Source organism: Salvelinus fontinalis, unplaced genomic scaffold, assembly GCF_029448725.1.
Source record: "Salvelinus fontinalis isolate EN_2023a unplaced genomic scaffold, ASM2944872v1 scaffold_1474, whole genome shotgun sequence".
NCBI classification, from domain to species: domain Eukaryota; kingdom Metazoa; phylum Chordata; class Actinopteri; order Salmoniformes; family Salmonidae; genus Salvelinus; species Salvelinus fontinalis.
The window spans coordinates 7,501-31,350 of NW_026601683.1; the positions used below are offsets into that span (position 1 = coordinate 7,501).

The 23,850-nt window shown below is 46.8% G+C and overlaps 1 protein-coding gene across 1 annotated transcript in view; it reads left to right on the plus strand.

The window, feature by feature from the left end:
* Positions 1-23,850, plus strand: part of LOC129849471 (eukaryotic translation initiation factor 3 subunit H-like) — a gene marked incomplete at its 5' end in the record, with an annotated part of 28,323 nt that overhangs the window by 2,229 nt on the left and 2,244 nt on the right. The window contains 2 exons of the mRNA XM_055916297.1: positions 6,888-7,037; positions 23,200-23,320. Coding sequence (XP_055772272.1) covers positions 6,888-7,037; positions 23,200-23,320 — 271 coding nt within the window. The remainder of the gene's footprint in view (positions 1-6,887; positions 7,038-23,199; positions 23,321-23,850) is intronic.

Sequence of the window (23,850 nt, forward strand, 5' to 3'; positions counted from 1 at the left end):
TTCCTACCTCCCTACCGACCCCTTCCTACCTACCTACCTCCCTACCGACCCCTTTCTACCTACCTACCTCCCTACCGACCCCTTCCTACCTACCTACCTCCCTACCGACCCCTTCCTACCTACCTACCTACCTACCGACCCCTTCCTACCTACCTACCGACCCCTTCCTACCTCCCTACCGACCCCTTCCTACCTACCTACCGACCCCTTCCTACCTCCCTACCGACCCCTTCCTACCTCCCTACCGACCCCTTCCTACCTACCTACCTCCCTACCGACCCCTTCCTACCTACCTACCTACCTACCGACCCCTTCCTACCTACCTACCGACCCCTTCCTACCTCCCTACCGACCCCTTCCTACCTCCCTACCGACCCCTTCCTACCTCCCTACCGACCCCTTTCTACCTACCTACCTCCCTACCGACCCCTTCCTACCTACCTACCTCCCTACCGACCCCTTCCTACCTACCTACCTACCTACCGACCCCTTCCTACCTACCTACCGACCCCTTCCTACCTCCCTACCGACCCCTTCCTACCTACCTACCGACCCCTTCCTACCTCCCTACCGACCCCTTCCTACCTCCCTACCGACCCCTTCCTACCTACCTACCTCCCTACCGACCCCTTCCTACCTACCTACCTACCTACCGACCCCTTCCTACCTACCTACCGACCCCTTCCTACCTCCCTACCGACCCCTTCCTACCTCCCTACCGACCCCTTCCTACCTCCCTACCGACCCCTTCCTACCTCCCTACCGACCCCTTCCTACCTCCCTACCGACCCCTTCCTACCTCCCTACCGACCCCTACCTACCTACCTCCCTACCGACCCCTTCCTACCTACCTACCTCCCTACCGACCCCTTCCTACCTACCTACCTCCCTACCGACCCCTTTCTACCTACCTACCTCCCTACCGACCCCTTCCTACCTACCTACCTCCCTACCGACCCCTTCCTACCTACCTACCTCCCTACCGACCCCTTCCTACCTCCCTACCGACCCCTTCCTACCTCCCTACCGACCCCTTCCTACCTCCCTACCGACCCCTTCCTACCTCCCTACCGACCCCTTCCTACCTACCTACCTCCCTACCGACCCCTTCCTACCTACCTACCTCCCTACCGACCCCTTCCTACCTACCTACCTCCCTACCGACCCCTTTCTACCTACCTACCTCCCTACCGACCCCTTCCTACCTACCTACCTCCCTACCGACCCCTTCCTACCTACCTATCTCCCTACCGACCCCTTCCTACCTCCCTACCGACCCCTTCCTACCTCCCTACCGACCCCTTCCTACCTCCCTACCGACCCCTTCCTACCTCCCTACCGACCCCTTCCTACCTACCTACCTCCCTACCGACCCCTTCCTACCTACCTACCTCCCTACCGACCCCTTCCTACCTACCTACCGACCCCTACCTACCTCCCTACCGACCCCTTCCTACCTCCCTACCGACCCCTTCCTACCTACCTACCTCCCTACCGACCCCTTCCTACCTTCCTACCTCCCTACCGACCCCTTCCTACCTACCTACCGACCCCTTCCTACCTCCCTACCGACCCCTCCCTACCTACCTACCGACCCCTTCCTACCTACCTACCGACCCCTTCCTACCTCCCTACCGACCCCTTCCTACCTACCTACCGACCCCTTCCTACCTCCCTACCGACCCCTTCCTACCTCCCTACCGACCCCTTCCTACCTACCTACCTCCCTACCGACCCCTTCCTACCTCCCTACCGACCCCTTCCTACCTACCTACCGACCCCTTCCTACCTCCCTACCGACCCCTTCCTACCTACCTACCTACCGACCCCTTCCTACCTCCCTACCGACCCCTTCCTACCTACCTACCTACCGACCCCTTCCTACCTCCCTACCGACCCCTTCCTACCTCCCTACCGACCCCTTCCTACCTCCCTACCGACCCCTTCCTACCTCCCTACCGACCCCTTCCTACCTCCCTACCGACCCCTTCCTACCTCCCTACCGACCCCTTCCTACCTACCTACCGACCCCTTCCTACCTCCCTACCGACCCCTTCCTACCTCCCTACCTACCTACCGACCCCTTCCTACCTACCTACCGACCCCTTCCTACCTACCTACCGACCCCTTCCTACCTCCCTACCGACCCCTTCCTACCTACCTACCGACCCCTTCCTACCTACCGACCCCTTCCTACCTACCTACCGACCCCTTCCTACCTCCCTACCGACCCCTTCCTACCTACCTACCGACCCCTTCCTACCTACCGACCCCTTCCTACCTACCTACCGACCCCTTCCTACCTCCCTACCGACCCCTTCCTACCTACCTACCGACCCCTTCCTACCTACCTACCGACCCCTTCCTACCTCCCTACCGACCCCTTCCTACCTCCCTACCGACCCCTTCCTACCTCCCTACCGACCCCTTCCTACCTACCTACCTCCCTACCGACCCCTTCCTACCTACCTACCTCCCTACCGACCCCTTCCTACCTACCTACCTCCCTACCGACCCCTTCCTACCTCCCTACCGACCCCTTCCTACCTTCCTACCTTCCTACCGACCCCTTCCTACCTCCCTACCGACCCCTTCCTACCTCCCTACCGACCCCTACCTACCTCCCTACCTACCTACCGACCCCTTCCTACCTACCTACCTACCTACCGACCCCTTCCTACCTACCTACCTCCCTACCGACCCCTTCCTACCTCCCTACCGACCCCTTCCTACCTCCCTACCGACCCCTTCCTACCTCCCTACCGACCCCTTCCTACCTACCTACCGACCCCTTCCTACCTTCCTACCGACCCCTTCCTACCTCCCTACCGACCCCTTCCTACCTACCTACCGACCCCTTTCTACCTCCCTACCGACCCCTTCCTACCTTCCTACCGACCCCTTCCTACCTCCCTACCGACCCCTTCCTACCTCCCTACCGACCCCTTCCTACCTACCTACCGACCCCTTCCTACCTTCCTACCGACCCCTTCCTACCTCCCTACCGACCCCTTCCTACCTCCCTACCGACCCCTTCCTACCTTCCTACCGACCCCTTCCTACCTCCCTACCTACCTACCGACCCCTTCCTACCTACCTACCTACCTACCGACCCCTTCCTACCTCCCTACCGACCCCTTCCTACCTCCCTACCGACCCCTTCCTACCTTCCTACCTACCTACCGACCCCTTCCTACCTTCCTACCTCCCTACCGACCCCTTCCTACCTTCCTACCGACCCCTTCCTACCTACCTACCGACCCCTTCCTACCTCCCTACCGACCCCTACCTACCTCCCTACCGACCCCTTCCTACCTCCCTACCTCCCTACCGACCCCTTCCTACCTCCCTACCGACCCCTTCCTACCTACCTACCTCCCTACCGACCCCTTTCTACCTACCTACCCCTAGCAACCTACCCCTACCGACCCACTAGAGGGCAACCGATTATGATTTTTCAACTCCGATACCGATTTATTAAAATACCGAGTTTATATATTTTTTATGTATATTTGTAATAACAATTTCAACAATACCGAATGAATACTTTTATTTTAACTTCTGTTATATTCACAGACATGATTCAAACAGTTTTAGAAACTTCAGTGTTTTCTATCCAAATCTACTAACAATCTTATCATATCTTATCTTCTGGGGATGAGTAGCTGGCAGTTGAATTTGGGTATGCTTTTCATCCAAACGTGGAAATGCTGCCTCCTATCCTAGAGAAGTTAATTACGGTCTTTGTTAGGAAGAAATGGTCTTTACACAGTTCGCAACGAGCCAGGCGGCCCAAACTGTTGCATATACCCCGACTCTGAATGCGCTGAATGCAAGAGAAGTGACACAATTTCCCGAGTTAATATCGCCTGCTAACATGAATTTCTTTTAACTAAATATGCAGGTTTAAAAATATATACTTGTGTATTGATTTTTAAGGAAGGCATTTATGTTTATGGTTAGGTACATTGGTGCAACGATTGTGCTTTTTTTGCGAATGCGCTTTTGTTAAATCATCCCCCGTTTGGCGAAGTTAAATGTAAATGTATGTCATTAGGTGAATGCACCAATTTGTAAGTCGCTCTGGATAAGAGCGTCTGCTAAATGACTTAAATGTAAATGTAAATGTAAGTTGAAGTAGGCTGTGATTCGATGATAAATTAACAGGTACCGCTTTGATGATATGCAACGCAGGACAAGCTAGTGAACCTAGTGATATCATCAACCAGGTGTAGTTAACTAGTGATATCGTCAACCAGGTGTAGTTAACCTAGTGATATCATCAACCAGGTGTAGTTAACCTAGTGATATCATCAACCAGGTGTAGTTAACTAGTGATTATATGCAACGCAGGACAAGCTAGTTAACCTAGTGATATCATCAACCAGGTGTAGTTAACCTAGTGATATCATCAACCATGTGTAGTTAACTAGTGATTATATGCAACGCAGGACAAGCTAGTTAACCTAGTGATAATCATCAACCAGGTGTAGTTAACTAGTGATTATATGCAACGCAGGACAAGCTAGTTAACCTAGTGATAATCATCAACCAGGTGTAGTTAACTAGTGATATCGTCAACCAGGTGTAGTTAACTAGTGATTATGTGAAGATTGATAGTTTTTTTTATAAGATAAGTTTAATGCTAGCTAGCACCTTCCCTTGGCTCCTTGCTGCCCTCGCGTAACAGGTGGTCAGCCTGCCACGCAGTCTCCTCGTGGAGGGCAACGTAATCGGCCGTAATCAGCGTCCGAAAAAGGCCGATTACCGATTGTTGTGAGAACGTGAAATCGGCCCTAATTAATCGCCATGCCGACCTCTACCTCCTTCCCCCATCCCTACTCACCCACCTACCTACCTATCTATCTACCCACCCCTAAACACCTACCTACTGACCCCTACACACCAACCAACCCCTAACTACCTACCCCATTACCTACCTATCTACCTACCCACCCCTACCTACCTACCCCTACCTATCTACCTACCCACCCCTACCTATCTACCTACCCACCCCTACCTACCAACCTACCTACCCACCTACCCCTACATACCTACCTGCCTACCCACCCCTACCTACACCCACCCCTACCTACACCCACCCCTACCTGCCTACCCACCCCTACCTACCCCACCCACTTCCCTACCTGCCTACCCACCCCTACCTGCCTACCCACCCCCACCTACCTACCTACCTACCCACCTACCCCTACCTACCCCACCCACTTCCCTACCTACCTACCCACCCCTACCTGCCTACCCACCCCCACCTACCTGCCTACCCACCCCCACCTACCTACCCCCTACCTTCCTACCCACCCACCCCCACCTACCTGCCTACCCATCTACCCACCTACCTACCCATCTACCCACCTACCCCACCCACTTCCCTACCTACCTACCCACCCCCACCCACCTACCCATCTACCTACCTACCCATCTACCCCTACCTACCTACCCACCCCCCCTACCTGCCTACCCACCCCTACCTACACCCACCCCTACCTACCAACCTACCTACCCATCTACCCACCTACCCCACCCACTTCCCTACCTACCTACCCATCTACCCACCCACCCCCACCTACCTACCCATCTACCCACCTACCCCACCCACATCCCTACCTACCTACCCACCCACCTCTACCCACCTACACCCACCCCTACCTACCTACCCCCACCTACCTACCCATCTACCCACCTACCCCACCCACATCCCTACCTACCTACCTACCCACCCCTACCTACCTACCTACCCACCTACCCCAACCACTTCCCTACCTACCTACCCCTACCTACCCCTACCTACCCACTTCCCTACCTACCTACCTACCCACCTACCCCACCCACTACCCTACCTACCTACCTAGTAGTTATTTCCTCTCTGAGGTCAGTTGATCATTGATTGGCTGGTTTCTCAGCCACTGACTCTATCTGACTCTCTGTCCAGTTCATTGTTGAGCTTTTCATTCGTTTTGCTGGGTCGTGTTCATTATGGGCACCAAGTGGGAGAATACGACCCTGAGCTTTTCATTCGTTTTGCTGGGTCGTGTTTATTATCGGCACCAAGTGGGAGAATACGACACTGAAACAACCAGGGACCACCTGAATTTGTCCAATAAGAAAAAATGCTCTTTTTGGTTTCTGTTTGTGATAATGTTTGGCTATGTTGTGATAATGTTTGGCTATGTTGTGATAATGTTTGGCTATGTTGTGATAATGTTTGGCTATGTTGTGATAATGTTTGGCTATGTTGTGATAATGACTAGGGAACCCTGTTTTTTTTGTTGTTGTATGCACCAGGTCCTCATCCGTTGTCTCTCAATATGGCTGCTGATTTGAAAGGCCAGGAGGACAGTAGCAGCTCTATTGCTAGGCTAGCGAGACTCATTTCACCAGCGTTTATTATGAGGCCAATCTGAATAATATATCATTTCAAAGGAGAGCTTCAGTTTCCTACGATGGGTTCTTCCATGTGGCGGTATTTGATGTTTTTATAAGCTGCTGTTTTTGTTATCTTTTAAATGAAAGGCAGGAAGAGAGAGAGACTGGACTGAATTAGACTACACACTTACTGTCTCTTGTCTCTACCCTCAGTTTACCGCGACTGCTGTCAATAGGATCCAGCTTTATAAACTCATATGGCAAATTAGTACATTCAACTGCATTCTGTGGAGCTGGCAATCAAATCGAATTGAACTGGATTGAATGTAATTGACTTTGAATTGAACTGGATTGAATGTAATTGACTTTGAATTGAACTGGTTTGAATGTAATTGACTTTGGATTGAACTGGGTTGAATGTCATTAACTTTGAATTGAACTGGGTTGAATGTAATTGACTTTGAATTGATCTGAAGTGATTATTTTCTCTCCCTCCTCCCCAGATTGAAGAAGGCCATGATTGGCTTCGAGCACATGTTTGAGGAGGTTCCCATCGTGATCAAGAACTCCCACCTGATCAACGTTCTGATGTGGGAACTGGAGGAGAAGTGTACTGTGGCCGACAAACACGAACTGCTCAACCTCTCCAGCAGGTCAGTACAGAGCTGTGTGCCCTAGAAGGTAGGGGCTAGGGGTTGATGTGGGGGCTGTCTACCCTAGTGCCCTAGAAGGTAGGGGCTAGGGGTTGATGTGGGGGCTGTCTACCCTAGTGCCCTAGAAGGTAGGGGCTAGGGGTTGATGTGGGGGTTGTCTACCTTAGTGCCCTAGAAGGTAGGGGCTAGGGGTTGATGTGGGAGCTGTCTACCCTAGTGCCCTAGAAGGTAGGGGCTAGGGGTTGATGTGGGAGCTGTCTACCCTAGTGCCCTAGAAGGGAGAGGCTAGGGGTTGATGTGGGAGCCTAGTGCCCTAAAAGGTAGGGGCTAGGGGTTGATGTGGGAGCTGTCTACCCTAGTGCCCTAGAAGGTAGGGGCTAGGGGTTGATGTGGGGGCTGTCTATCCTAGTGCCCTAGAAGGTAGGGGCTAGGGGTTGATGTGGGAACTGGAGGAGAAGTGTACTGTGGCCGACAAACACGAGCTGCTCAACCTCTCCAGCAGGTATGTGACTTGGTGCTGGGGCTGTCTATCCTAGTGCCCTAGAAGGTAGGGGCTAGGGGTTGATGTGGGAGCTGTCTACCCTAGTGCCCTAGAAGGTAGGGGCTAGGGGTTGATGTGGGGGTCTAGTGCCCTAGAAGGTCGGGTCAAGGGGTTGATGTGGGGGCTGTCTATCCTAGTGCCCTAGAAGGGAGGGGCTAGGGGTTGATGTGGGAGCTGTCTATCCTAGTGCCCTAGAAGGTAGGGGTTTGGGGTTGATGTGAGGGTCTAGTGCCCTAGAAGGTAGGGTCAAGGGGTTGATGTGGGGGCTGTCTATCCTAGTGCCCTAGAAGGGAGGGGCTAGGGGTTGATGTGGGAGCTGTCTATCCTAGTGGCCTAGAAGGTAGGGGCTAGGGGTTGATGTGGGGGTTGTCTACCCTAGTGCCCTAGAAGGGAGGGGCTAGGGGGTGATGTGGGAGCTGTCTATCCTAGTGCCCTGCTCTGGCTGTCTCATTGTGTCCTCTGTTACTACTCCCTCTCTCTCTGTGTTATAAAAAGCCATTTCCCCTCACTACTCCCTCTCTAACTGTGTTATAAAAAGCCATTTCCCCTCACTACTCCCTCTCTGTGTTATAAAAAGCCATTTCCCCTCACTACACCCTCTCTGTGTTATAAAAAGCCATTTCCCCTCACTACTCCCTCTCTGTGTTATAAAAAGCCATTTCCCCTCACTACTCCCTCTCTGTGTTATAAAAAGCCATTTCCCCTCACTACTCCCTCTCTGTGTTATAAAAAGCCATTTCCCCTCACTACTCCCTCTCTGTGTTATAAAAAGCCATTTCCCCTCACTACTCCCTCTCTGTGTTATAAAAAGCCATTTCCCCTCACTACTCCCTCTCTAACTGTGTTATAAAAAGCCATTTCCCCTCACTACTCCCTCTCTAACTGTGTTATAAAAAGCCATTTCCCCTGACTACCCCCTCTCTGTGTTATAAAAAGCCATTTCCCCTCACTACTCCCTCTCTGTGTTATAAAAAGCCATTTCCCCTCACTACTCCCTCTCTGTGTTATAAAAAGCCATTTCCCCTCACTACTCCCTCTCTGTGTTATAAAAAGCCATTTCCCCTCACTACTCCCTCTCTGTGTTATAAAAAGCCATTTCCCCTCACTACTCCCTCTCTGTGTTATAAAAAGCCATTTCCCCTCACTACTCCCTCTCTGTGTTATAAAAAGCCATTTCCCCTCACTACTCCCTCTCTGTGTTATAAAAAGCCATTTCCCCTCACTACTCCCTCTCTAACTGTGTTATAAAAAGCCATTTCCCCTCACTACTCCCTCTCTAACTGTGTTATAAAAAGCCATTTCCCCTGACTACCCCCTCTCTGTGTTATAAAAAGCCATTTCCCCTCACTACTCCCTCTCTGTGTTATAAAAAGCCATTTCCCCTCACTACTCCCTCTCTGTGTTATAAAAAGCCATTTCCCCTCACTACTCCCTCTCTGTGTTATAAAAAGCCATTTCCCCTCACTACTCCCTCTCTGTGTTATAAAAAGCCATTTCCCCTCACTACTCCCTCTCTAACTGTGTTATAAAAAGCCATTTCCCCTCACTACTCCCTCTCTAACTGTGTTATAAAAAGCCATTTCCCCTGACTACCCCCTCTCTGTGTTATAAAAAGCCATTTCCCCTCACTACTCCCTCTCTGTGTTATAAAAAGCCATTTCCCCTCACTACTCCCTCTCTGTGTTATAAAAAGCCATTTCCCCTCACTACTCCCTCTCTGTGTTATAAAAAGCCATTTCCCCTCACTACTCCCTCTGTGTTATATAAAGCCATTTCCTCTCACTACTCCCTCTCTAACTGTGTTATAAAAAGCCATTTCCCCTCACTACTCCCTCTCTGTGTTATAAAAAGCCATTTCCTCTCACTACTCCCTCTCTGTGTTATAAAAAGCCATTTCCCCTCACTACTCCCTCTCTGTGTTATAAAAAGCCATTTCCCCTCACTACTCCCTCTGTGTTATAAAAAGCCATTTCCCCTCACTACTCCCTCTCTAACTGTGTTAATGGACATTCCTGCAGTCAGCATACCACCTGCACGTTCCCTCAACTTGAGACATCTGTGTGTCATTGTGTTGTGCGACATAAAGGAAATGCACATTTTAACTGTTTAGAGTGGCCTTTTTGTTGTCCCCCAGCACAAGGTGCACCTGTGTAATGATCATGCTGTTTAATCCGTTTCTTGATATGCCACACCTGTCAAGTGAATGGATTATCTTGGCAAAGGAGAAATGCTCACTAACAGGGATGTAAACAGATTTGTGCACAATTTGAGAGAAATGTTTTTTGTGTGTCCGTATGGAACATTTCTGGGATCTTTTATTTCAGCTCATGAAACATGGGACCAACACTTTACATGTTGCATTTATATTTTTGTTCACTATAGTTACTCCACAATGCTAACCGAAATGACAGAGAGAGAAGAAAGACGCCTGTTCAGAATACAAATATTCCAAAACATGCATCCTGTTTGCCACAAGGCACTAAAGTAATACGGCGACGGAATTCACCTTTTGTCCTGAATACAAAGTGTTATGTTTGGGGCAAATACAACACATTACTGAGTACCACTCTACATATTTTCTAGCATAGTGGTGGCTGCATCATGTTATGGGTATGCTTGTAATCGCTAAGGACTAGGGAGTTTTTCAGGATAAAAAAACAGAATGAAGCTAAGCACAGGTAAAAATTCTAGAGGAAAATCTGGTTCTGCTTTCCACTAGACACTAGGAGATGAATTCACCTTTCAGCAGGACAATAACCTAAAACACAAGGCCAAATCTACACTGGAGTCGCTTACCAAGAAGACGGTGACTATTCCTGAGATGCCGAGTTACAGTTTAGATTTAAATCTACTTGAAAATCTATGGCAATGATCAACAACCAATTTGACAGACTTAGAATAATTTAAAAAACACACATTATAATGGTGTTTTGCACACTCCAGGTGTGGAAAGCTCTTAGAGACATCCCCAGAAAGACCCTCAGCTGTAATCACTGACTAAAGTGCTTTTACAAAGTATTGACTATTGTGTGTGTGTGTGTGTGTGTGTGTGTGTGTGTGTGTGTGTGTGTGTGTGTGTGTGTGTGTGTGTGTGTCTGTGTGTGTGTGTGTGTGTGTGTCTGTGTGTGTGTGTGTGTGAATACTTATATAAGTTAAATATTAAATTTCCCCCCAAAAAATCGAAAAACATGTTTTCACTTTGTCATTATGGGGGGGGGGGTATTGTGTGAAGTTGGGTGACAATTTTGTTTTGAATAAATGGAATCCATTTTGAATTCAGGCTGGAGCACAACAAAATGGTGAATGTGTCAAGGGGTATGAATAGTTCTGAACTGTCTCTCTCTCCTCCTCTGTTGTGGATTCTAGCCGTGAGATGTCTGGCACGGCCAAATGGTTTATGTGAAGTTGTCAGGTTGCGTTGCTTCGTCCGTCTGTCTGTGTGGACAGAGATGCCTTTCGTATCTTAACAGGTAATAGATTTGATGTCATTTCCACTGTGTCATTTTTTCACATCGGCCCACATTTGTCATTGTCATATTCTGAGAATGATGTTTTGTTCCTTCTAAAACCAGGTCTCTCTGACAGTCATCGTGACATCTCCTTGCCATTATTTATACCTTATTATATCTCATTCCTGTTGGCATGTAGGCCTACTAGAAGAGAGGATCTCTTGTATTAGTCCATGGTGTTGTGGTATTAGTCCATAGTGTTGGTCCCTTAGTAGTGTTGTTGTATTAGTCCATAGTGTTGGTCCCTTAGTAGTGTTGTGGTATTAGTCCATAGTGTTGTTGTATTAGTCCATAGTGTTGGTCCCTTAGTAGTGTTGTGGTATTAGTCCATAGTGTTGTTGTATTAGTCCATAGTGTTGTGGTATTAGTCCATAGTGTTGGTCCCTTAGTAGTGTTGTGGTATTAGTCCATAGTGTTGTGGTATTAGTCCATAGTGTTGTGGTATTAGTCCATAGTGTTGTGGTATTAGTCCATAGTGTTGTGGTATTAGTCCATAGTGTTGTGGTATTAGTCCATAGTGTTGTGGTATTAGTCCATAGTGTTGGTCCCTTAGTAGTGTTGTGGTATTAGTCCATAGTGTTGTGGTATTAGTCCATAGTGTTGGTCCCTTAGTAGTGTTGTGGTATTAGTCCATAGTGTTGTGGTATTAGTCCATAGTGTTGGTCCCTTAGTAGTGTTGTGGTATTAGTCCATAGTGTTGTGGTATTAGTCCATAGTGTTGTGGTATTAGTCCATAGTGCTGTGGTATTAGTCCATAGTGTTGTGGTATTAGTCCATAGTGTTGGTCCCTTAGTAGTGTTGTGGTATTAGTCCATAGTGTTGTGGTATTAGTCCATAGTGTTGGTCCCTTAGTAGTGTTGTGGTATTAGTCCATAGTGTTGTGGTATTAGTCCATAGTGTTGTGGTATTAGTCCATAGTGTTGTGGTATTAGTCCATAGTGTTGTGGTATTAGTCCATAGTGTTGTGGTATTAGTCCATGGTGTTGTGGTATTAGTCCATAGTGTTGTGGTATTAGTCCATAGTGTTGTGGTATTAGTCCATAGTGTTGTGGTATTAGTCCATAGTGTTGTGGTATTAGTCCATAGTGCTGGTCCCTTAGTAGTGTTGTGGTATTAGTCCATAGTGTTGTGGTATTAGTCCGTAGTGTTGTGGTATTAGTCCATAGTGTTGTGGAATTAGTCCATAGTGTTGTGGTATTAGTCCATAGTGTTGTGGTATTAGTCCATAGTGTTGTGGTATTAGTCCATAGTGTTGTGGTATTAGTCCATAGTGTTGTGGTATTAGTCCATAGTGTTGGTCCCTTAGTAGTGTTGTGGTATTAGTCCATAGTGTTGTGGTATTAGTCCATAGTGTTGTGGTATTAGTCCATAGTGTTGGTCCCTTAGTAGTGTTGTGGTATTAGTCCATAGTGTTGTGGTATTAGTCCATAGTGTTGGTCCCTTAGTAGTGTTGTGGTATTAGTCCATAGTGTTGTGGTATTAGTCCATAGTGTTGTGGTATTAGTCCATAGTGTTGTGGTATTAGTCCATAGTGTTGTGGTATTAGTCCATAGTGTTGTGGTATTAGTCCATAGTGTTGGTCCCTCAGTAGTGTTGTGGTATTAGTCCATAGTGTTGGTCCCTTAGTAGTGTTGTGGTATTAGTCCATAGTGTTGTGGTATTAGTCCATAGTGTTGTGGTATTAGTCCATAGTGTTGTGGTATTAGTCCATAGTGTTGTGGTATTAGTCCATAGTGTTGTGGTATTAGTCCATAGTGTTGTGGTATTAGTCCATAGTGTTGGTCCCTTAGTAGTGTTGTAGTATTAGTCCATAGTGTTGTGGTATTAGTCCATACTGTTGGTCCCTTAGTAGTGTTGTGGTATTAGTCCATAGTGTTGTGGTATTAGTCCATAGTGTTGTGGTATTAGTCCATAGTGTTGTGGTATTAGTCCATAGTGTTGTGGTATTAGTCCATAGTGTTGTGGTATTAGTCCATAGTGTTGTGGTATTAGTCCATAGTGTTGTGGTATTAGTCCATAGTGTTGTGGTATTAGTCCATAGTGTTGTGGTATTAGTCCATAGTGCTGGTCCCTTAGTAGTGTTGTGGTATTAGTCCATAGTGTTGTGGTATTAGTCCGTAGTGTTGTGGTATTAGTCCATAGTGTTGTGGAATTAGTCCATAGTGTTGTGGTATTAGTCCATAGTGTTGTGGTATTAGTCCATAGTGTTGTGGTATTAGTCCATAGTGTTGTGGTATTAGTCCATAGTGTTGTGGTATTAGTCCATAGTGTTGGTCCCTTAGTAGTGGTGTGGTATTAGTCCATAGTGTTGTGGTATTAGTCCATAGTGTTGTGGTATTAGTCCATAGTGTTGGTCCCTTAGTAGTGTTGTGGTATTAGTCCATAGTGTTGTGGTATTAGTCCATAGTGTTGGTCCCTTAGTAGTGTTGTGGTATTAGTCCATAGTGTTGTGGTATTAGTCCATAGTGTTGTGGTATTAGTCCATAGTGTTGTGGTATTAGTCCATAGTGTTGTGGTATTAGTCCATAGTGTTGGTCCCTTAGTAGTGTTGTGGTATTAGTCCATAGTGTTGTGGTATTAGTCCATAGTGTTGGTCCCTTAGTAGTGTTGTGGTATTAGTCCATAGTGTTGTGGTATTAGTCCATAGTGTTGTGGTATTAGTCCATAGTGTTGTGGTATTAGTCCATAGTGTTGTGGTATTAGTCCATGGTGTTGTGGTATTAGTCCATAGTGTTGTGGTATTAGTCCATAGTGTTGTGGTATTAGTCCATAGTGTTGTGGTATTAGTCCATAGTGCTGGTCCCTTAGTAGTGTTGTGGTATTAGTCCATAGTGTTGTGGTATTAGTCCGTAGTGTTGTGGTATTAGTCCATAGTGTTGTGGAATTAGTCCATAGTGTTGTGGTATTAGTCCATAGTGTTGTGGTATTAGTCCATAGTGTTGTGGTATTAGTCCATAGTGCTGGTCCCTTAGTAGTGTTGTGGTATTAGTCCATAGTGTTGTGGTATTAGTCCATAGTGCTGGTCCCTTAGTAGTGTTGTGGTATTAGTCCATAGTGTTGTGGAATTAGTCCATAGTGTTGGTTCCTTACATTCAGAAGCACTAAAACATGTTTTTCTCCAGTTCTACCAGGTCCTCTCTGAAAGGGTTTCTACCAGGTCCTCTCTGAAAGGGTTTCCACCAGGTCCTCTCTGAAAGGGTTTCCACCAGGTCCTCTCTGAAAGGGTTTCCACCAGGTCCTCTCTGAAAGGGTTTCTACCAGGTCCTCTCTGAAAGGGTTTCTACCAGGTCCTCTCTGAAAGGGTTTCTACCAGGTCCTCTCTGAAAGGGTTTCTACCAGGTCCTCTCTGAAAGGGTTTCCACCAGGTCCTCTCTGAAAGGGTTTCTACCAGGTCCTCTCTGAAAGGGTTTCTACCAGGTCCTCTCTGAAAGGGTTTCTACCAGGTCCTCTCTGAAAGGGTTTCCACCAGGTCCTCTCTGAAAGGGTTTCTACCAGGTCCTCTCTGAAAGGGTTTCCACCAGGTCCTCTCTGAAAGGGTTTCCACCAGGTCCTCTCTGAAAGGGTTTCTACCAGGTCCTCTCTGAAAGGGTTTCTACCAGGTCCTCTCTGAAAGGGTTTCTTCCAGGTCCTCTCTGAAAGGGTTTCTACCAGGTCCTCTCTGAAAGGGTTTCCACCAGGTCCTCTCTGAAAGGGTTTCTACCAGGTCCTCTCTGAAAGGGTTTCCACCAGGTCCTCTCTGAAAGGGTTTCCACCAGGTCCTCTCTGAAAGGGTTTCCACCAGGTCCTCTCTGAAAGGGTTCCCACCAGGTCCTCTCTGAAAGGGTTTCTACCAGGTCCTCTCTGAAAGGGTTCCCACCAGGTCCTCTCTGAAAGGGTTCCCACCAGGTCCTCTCTGAAAGGGTTTCCACCAGGTCCTCTCTGAAAGGGTTTCCACCAGGTCCTCTCTGAAAGGGTTTCCACCAGGTCCTCTCTGAAAGGGTTTCCACCAGGTCCTCTCTGAAAGGGTTTCCACCAGGTCCTCTCTGAAAGGGTTTCTACCAGGTCCTCTCTGAAAGGGTTTTGAACAAGGAGCAGGGGCATGAGAGGGAAGGTTAATCGAGCGCAGGTTATATTATATATGTTTTTACCCAAAACACTCTGTTCTGAGGTGAAGGAGATCAGCGAAGAGAGAAATCTGTAGAGAGATTCTTTCACAAGGTGGACTGACTCGTCCTCTTGCTCAGTTGTGCGCCAAGTACATTAGAGTGTCTAGTTTGAGAAACGGACGCCTCACAAGTCCTCAACTGGCAGCTTCATTAAATAGTAGCCGCAAAACACCAGTCTCAACGTCAACAGTGAAGAGGCGACTCCGGGATTCTGGCCTTCTAGGCCGAATTCCAAAGAAAAAGCCATATCTCAGACTGGCCAATAAAAAGAAAAGATTAAGATGGGCAGAAGAACACAGACACTGAACCTAGGAACCCTAGATTTTTAGAACCAAAAATCTAAAATTTGGACTCATCAATCAAGTTTATTTTATATAGCCCTTCGTACATCAGCTAATATCTCGAAGTGCTGTACAGAAACCCAGCCTAAAACCCCAAACGGCAAGCAATGCAGGTGTAGAAGCGCGGTGGCTAGGAAAAACTCCCTAGAAAGACTCATCAGACCAAAGGACAGATTTCCACCGGTCTAATGTCCATTGCTCGTGTTTCTTGGCCCAAGCAAGTCTCTTCTTATTATTGGTGTCCTTTAGTAGTGGTTTCTTTGCAGCAATTCGACCATGAAGGCCTGATTTCTCACACAGTCTCCTCTGAACAGTTGATTTTGAAATGTCTCTGTTACTTGAACTCTGTGAAGCATTTATTTGGGCTGCAATCTGAGGTGCAGTTAACTCTAATGAACTTATCCTCTGCAGCAGAGGTAACTCTGGGTCTTCCTTTTCATTCTGAGCCTGGTAACTCTAATAAACTCATCCTCTGCAGCAGAGGTAACTCTGGGTCTTCCTTTCCCGTGGCGGTCCTCATGAGAGACAGTTTCATCATAGCGCTTGATGGTTTATGCGGCTGCACTTGAAGAAACTTCCGTGAAATTTTCCGGATTGACTGACCTTCATGTCTTTAAAGTAATGATGGACTTTCGTTTCTCTTTGCTTATTTGACCTGTTCTTGCCATAATATGGACTTGGTCTTTTACCAAATAGGGCTATCTTCTGTATACCACTCCTACCATATCACAACACAACTGATTGGCTCAAACTCATTTAAGACGTAAAGAAATTGCACAAAATTAACTTTTAACAAGGCACACATGTTAATTGAAATGTATTCCAAGTGACTATCTCATGAAGCTGGTTGAGAGAATGCCAAAGAGTGTGCAAAGCTGTCATCAAGGCAATCTTCTTATTCTTTCAACCAATCATCAGTCACTTGTCAGTACAGTACATGTTGAGTACCCTTCTTTATAAGCATGCTGAAAGACTGTTGTTAACTTGTTTACAGAGAAATAGCATTGTATTTGGTCAAACACACAAACAAACAAAAAAAATCCCCCAACCGTTTTTTAAGAGCTGGCTGCAAGCTGAAAGGTTTGCTGTTAGAACCATTTTAAAGGCTGCTTTACCACTCTTGGGTGCAGTTTTCTAAGAGCTGGCTGCAAGCTGAATGGTCTCTTGGGTAGAGGAATGACTGTCTTCAGGCCTGGACGGAAGACAGACTTCCCTCTAGATTCAGATGAAAGATATGACAGACAGGAGTGGCTGTAGAGTCAGTTACCATCTTCACTAGTTTTCCATCTCAGATATGACAGACAGGAGTGGCTGTAGAGTCAGTTACCATCTTCACTAGTTTTCCATCTCAGATATGACAGACAGGAGTGGCTGTAGAGTCAGTTACCATCTTCACTAGCTTTCCATCTCAGATATGACAGACAGGAGTGGCTGTAGGAGTCAGTTACCATCTTCACTAGTTTTCCATCTCAGATATGACAGACAGGAGTGGCTGTAGAGTCAGTTACCATCTTCACTAGCTTTCCATCTCAGATATGACAGACAGGAGTGGCTGTAGAGTCAGTTACCATCTTCACTAGTTTTCCATCTCAGATATGACAGACAGGAGTGGCTGTAGAGTAAGTTACCATCTTCACTAGCTTTCCATCTCTATGACAGACAGGAGTGGCTGTAGAGTCAGTTACCATCTTCACTAGTTTTCCATCTCAGATATGACAGACAGGAGTGGCTGTAGAGTCAGTTACCATCTTCACTAGTTTTCCATCTCAGATATGACAGACAGGAGTGGCTGTAGAGTCAGTTACCATCTTCACTAGCTTTCCATCTCTATGACAGACAGGAGTGGCTGTAGAGTCAGTTACCATCTTCACTAGTTTTCCATCTCAGATATGACAGACAGGAGTGGCTGTAGAGTCAGTTACCATCTTCACTAGTTTTCCATCTCAGATATGACAGACAGGAGTGGCTGTAGGAGTCAGTTACCATCTTCACTAGTTTTCCATCTCAGATATGACAGACAGGAGTGGCTGTAGGAGTCAGTTACCATCTTCACTAGTTTTCCATCTCAGATATGACAGACAGGAGTGGCTGTAGGAGTCAGTTACCATCTTCACTAGTTTTCCATCTCAGATATGACAGACAGGAGTGGCTGTAGAGTCAGTTACCATCTTCACTAGTTTTCCATCTCAGTTGTCAATGCCAGGAGGTGGTTCATTATTAATTGATTGATCCACATCTCCCTCATTAACTTTATAAAACTCAAACTTGCAATGCTTTCCTTTCATTATTAGTTGTTTTTAATTCATGAGCACAATTGCTCACTGGCATTTTTCCCCTCCCTAAATTTTCCCACTTTGGCAATGAAATAATCGTAAACGTAATTGGCAACATCAAATGATTTTGTGATGAATAAGTCATCTGATTCAATGAAAGACGGAGTGGAATTTGCCTTTCTGCCCATCATTTCATGTAAACTTCTTTTATATCGTTGATCTTGGCTTCATAATACAGTTTCTTCTTCTCTTGTGTTTGATGAGTCGAGTCACGTCATTTCTCCAATTCGCTGTAAGTCAGCCAGTCGGATGTACAGCCAGACTTTTTAACCACTTCCTTTTTGCCCCCGTCTCTTTCAAACCATACAGTTGTTCAATTCCTCGTCGATCCACGGAGCTCTAACAGTTTACGACAGTCCGTTTCTTAACAGGTGCTTCTTTATCAATAAGTGGGGAAAAAGCTATTTAATATATTAATCAAGAGTAGCGTCTGGATGATCTTTTATTAATCACATCAACAAATATATTTTTAGCAGCATTCCACATAAGAGTCACAGTTAAATCGTTTTGTATGATCTCTTTTATACTATTTAAGGCCCAGCTGTTGGAGCTTTGTCTTTCCTGGATATAGCCACTATATTGTGATCAATGGGTACGGATACAGCTAGAGAACACAGTTCTACAGTATTAGTAAAAATGTGATCGATACATGTGGATGATGTTGTTCCTGTAGTGTTTGTAAAACTCCCTGGTAGGTTGATTAATAACCCGAACCAGATTACAGGCACTGGTTACAGTGAGAAGCTTCCTCTTGTTAAACACCCTGGTAGGTTGATTAATAACCTGAACCAGATTACAGGCACTGGTTACAGTGAGAAGCTTCCTCTTGTTAAACACCCTGGTAGGTTGATTAATAACCTGAACCAGATTACAGGCACTGGTTACAGTGAGAAGCTTCCTCTTGTAAAACACCCTGGTAGGTTGATTAATAACCTGAACCAGATTACAGGCACTGGTTACAGTGAGAAGCTTCCTCTTGTTAAACACCCTGGTAGGTTGATTAATAACCTGAACCAGATTACAGGCACTGGTTACAGTGAGAAGCTTCCTCTTGTAAAACACCCTGGTAGGTTGATTAATAACCTGAACCAGATTACAGGCACTGGTTACAGTGAGAAGCTTCCTCTTGTAAAACACCCTGGTAGGTTGATTAATAACCTGAACCAGATTACAGGCACTGGTTACAGTGAGAAGCTTCCTCTTGTTAAACACCCTGGTAGGTTGATTAATAACCTGAACCAGATTACAGGCACTGGTTATATTGAGAAGCTTCCTCTTGTAAAACACCCTGGTAGGTTGATTAATAACCTGAACCAGATTACAGACACTGGTTACAGTGAGAAGCTTCCTCTTGTTAAACACCCTGGTAGGTTGATTAATAACCTGAACCAGATTACAGGCACTGGTTACAGTGAGAAGCTTCCTCTTGTTAAACACCCTGGTAGGTTGATTAATAATCTGAACCAGATTACAGGCACTGGTTACAGTGAGAAGCTTCCTCCTGTTAAACACCCTGGTAGGTTGATTAATAACCTGAACCAGATTACAGGCACTGGTTACATTGAGAAGCTTCCTCTTGTAAAACTCCCTGGTAGGGTGATTAATAACCTGAACCAGATTACAGGCACTGGTTACAGTGAGAAGCTTCCTCTTGTAACACACCCTGGTAGGTTGATTAATAACCTGAACCAGATTACAGGCACTGGTTACAGTGAGAAGCTTCCTCTTGTAACACACCCTGGTAGGTTGATTAATAACCCGAACCAGATTACAGGCACTGGTTACAGTGAGAAGCTTCCTCTTGTTAAACACCCTGGTAGGTTGATTAATAATCTGAACCAGATTACAGGCACCGGTTACTGTGAGAAGCTTCCTCTTGTTAAACACCCTGGTAGGTTGATTAATAACCTGAACCAGATTACAGGCACTGGTTACAGTGAGAAGCTTCCTCTTGTAACACACCCTGGTAGGTTGATTAATAATCTGAACCAGATTACAGGCACTGGTTACAGTGAGAAGCTTCCTCTTGTTAAACACCCTGGTAGGTTGATTAATAACCTGAACCAGATTACAGGCACTGGTTACATTGAGAAGCTTCCTCTTGTAAAACTCCCTGGTAGGGTGATTAATAACCTGAACCAGATTACAGGCACTGGTTACAGTGAGAAGCTTCCTCTTGTTAAACACCCTGGTAGGTTGATTAATAACCTGAACCAGATTACAGGCACTGGTTACATTGAGAAGCTTCCTCTTGTAAAACACCCTGGTAGGTTGATTAATAACCTGAACCAGATTACAGACACTGGTTACAGTGAGAAGCTTCCTCTTGTTAAACACCCTGGTAGGTTGATTAATAACCTGAACCAGATTACAGGCACTGGTTACAGTGAGAAGCTTCCTCTTGTAAAACACCCTGGTAGGTTGATTAATAACCTGAACCAGATTACAGACACTGGTTACAGTGAGAAGCTTCCTCTTGTTAAACACCCTGGTAGGTTGATTAATAACCTGAACCAGATTACAGGCACTGGTTACAGTGAGAAGCTTCCTCTTGTAACACACCCTGGTAGGTTGATTAATAATCTGAACCAGATTACAGGCACTGGTTACAGTGAGAAGCTTACTCTTGTTAAACACCCTGTTAGGTTGATTAATAACCTGAACCAGATTACAGACACTGGTTACAGTAAGAAGCTTCCTCTTGATGAAAACCAGTCGATATTCACGTCCCCGACAAAGTGGACCTCTCTGTTTACATCACGTACACCCTCAAGCATTTCACACGTATTATTTAGATACTGACTATTATCCCTCAGTGGCCTATAGCAACACCCCAGAAGAAAAGGCATTAGATGTGCCAAGTGAATCTGCAACCACAACACTTCAATAACACTTGACATAAGATCTTCACCAAGCATTACAGGGATATGGCTCTGAATATATACAGCAACCCCCCCCCCCCCCCCACCTCCCTCATAAGCATTACAGGGATATGGCTCTGAATATATACAGCAACCCCCCCCCCCCCCCCCCCCCCCCCACCTCCCTCATAAGCATTACAGGGATATGGCTCTGAATATATACAGTAACCCCCCCCCCCCCCATAAGCATTACAGGGATATGGCTCTGAATATATACAGCAACACCTCCCCCATAAGCATTACAGGGATATGGCTCTGAATATATACAGTAACACCCCCCCCCCCCCCCCCCCATAAGCATTACAGGGATATGGCTCTGAATATATACAGCAACACCTCCCCCATAAACATTACAGGGATATGGCTCTGAATATATACAGTAACACCCCCCCCCCCCCCCCCCCCCATAGGCATTACAGGGATATGGCTCTGAATATATACAGCAACACCTCCCCCATAAGCATTACAGGGATATGGCTCTGAATATATACAGTAACACCCCCCCCCCCCCCCCCCCCCCCCCCATAGGCATTACAGGGATATGGCTCTGAATATAAACAGCAACACCTCCCCCATAAGCATTACAGGGATATGGCTCTGAATACATACAGCAACACCCCCCCCCCCCCCCCCCCCCCCCCCCCCCCCATAAGCATTACAGGGATATGGCTCTGAATATATACAGCAACTCCTCCCCATAAGCATTACAGGGATATGGCTCTGAATATATACAGCAACACCTCCCCCGTAAACATTACAGGGATATGGCTCTGAATATATACAGTAACACCTCCCCCATAAGCATTACAGGGATATGGCTCTGAATATATACAGTAACACCTCCCCCATAAGCATTACAGGGATATGGCTCTGAATATATACAGCAACACCTCTCCTATAAGCATTACAGGGATATGGCTCTGAATATATACAGTAACACCCCCCCCCCCCCCCCCCCATAAGCATTACAGGGATATGGCTCTGAATATATACAGTAACACCTCCCCCATAAGCATTACAGGGATATGGCTCTGAATATATACAGCAACACCTCTCCTATAAGCATTACAGGGATATGGCTCTGAATATATACAGCAACACCTCTCCTATAAGCATTACAGGGATATGGCTCTGAATATATACAGCAACACCTCTCCTATAAGCATTACAGGGATATGGCTCTGAATATATACAGTAACACCTCCCCCATAAGCATTACAGGGATATGGCTCTGAATATATACAGCAACACCTCCCTATGTCCCTGTATTGCTACAGATGTTCCTGTCTCCTCTATAGATGTCATGTCCCTGTATTGCTACAGATGTTCCTGTCTCCTCTATAGATGTCATGTCCCTGTATTGCTACGGCTGTATCATCAAAGGATCGAAGTGATTCTCAGAAAAAGGGAGAATATATGAATATTATCTGATGTTAGTAAGTTATTGATTTCATGAACCTTATTTCTAAGGCTACATCTATTATTATGGGCTGTTTTCAGCCCTTTCCTGGGTAGCTTCTCATAGACAGACATCATGTGGACAAAGAACAAACAAAGCAAGAGGAAACACGTATATATATTCAGCCGTCCATTAGTCAGTTGGTGTGTGTTGTGGGGTTGAGGCTACGAACCCATAGGCTGCTCTCATCCCTTCCAGGCTTCTGGGAGGGGGGGGCAATGTCCCCACGCGCTCTGGCAGCTCTCATCCCTTCCAGGCGGGGGGGGGGGGGGGACAATGAGCCTGTCATAGTGGGTGTCAGCAATGTCCCCACGCGCTCTGGCAGCACTCATGGCCGGGATGAGTTATTTCCTGTTCTGTCGCACAGCTTCAGGATTTACAGCCTGGGTATTTACAGACTGGGGTCAGGGAGAGGTTGAGCATGTCAGTGAAGGCGCTTGCCGGCTGCTCATCGTACGCTCTGAGTAGCCGTCCTGGTAATCCGTCTGGTCCTGCGGCCTTGGCTGTGTTGAGAGGGAGGAAACACCAGAGCTATGGGCGGCTGAGCGAACCCGTCCCCATCGGACTACAGACGCTACTTTCTGTTCGTAGTATCTGTAGTGTGTGGTCTAATGTGTTCGTCTCCCCTCAGTAACCACCTGAAGAATGTAATCTAATGTGTAGTTCATCTCCCCTCAGGAACCACCTGGAGAATGTGGTCTAATGTGTAGTTCATCTCCCCTCAGTAACCACCTGGAGAATGTAGTCTAATGTGTAGTTCATCTCCCCACAGTAACCACCTGGAGAATGTAATCTAATGTGTAGTTCATCTCCCCACAGTAACCACCTGGAGAATGTAATCTAATGTGTAGTTCATCTCCCCACAGTAACCACCTGGAGAATGTAATCTAATGTGTAGTTCATCTCCCCACAGTAACCACCTGGAGAAGTCTCTGCAGCTCCTGATGGACAGAGTGGATGATATGAGTCAGGACATTGTCAAGTATAACACCTACAGCCGTAACCTCAGCAAACAACAGCAGCAGAAACACCAGGTAACACGCACGCACGCACGCACGCACGCACGCGCGCGCACACACACACACACACACACACACACACACACACACAGACACACACACAGACACCCACAGAGACACACACACACACACCCACAGAGACACCACAGAGACACACACACACACCCACAGACACACACACACACACAGAGACACACACACACCCACAGAGACACCCACAGTGACACACACACACATTCTATTATCATGATGGGTAAATGTAATCAACACACTGTAGAAGATAATGAGATAATCTACTTCCTGGACAGTGATTGTGTTAGAGGGGCGTGATAGAATTAGGTTTCGACCCTGTCCACAGGGAGTCCTCTCCTCCAGAGAGGCAAGGAGGGAGGGAGGGGAGGGTGAATGAAAGAGAGACCATTGGGTTTTCATCTAAAGTAGTGCACTATTTAAGAGATCGGGTACTATTTGGGACTCGTCCTCACCAGATCCACTATACCAGGGAGACAGAGGCTTGGTACTATATAATATAACTGTTGATGTAT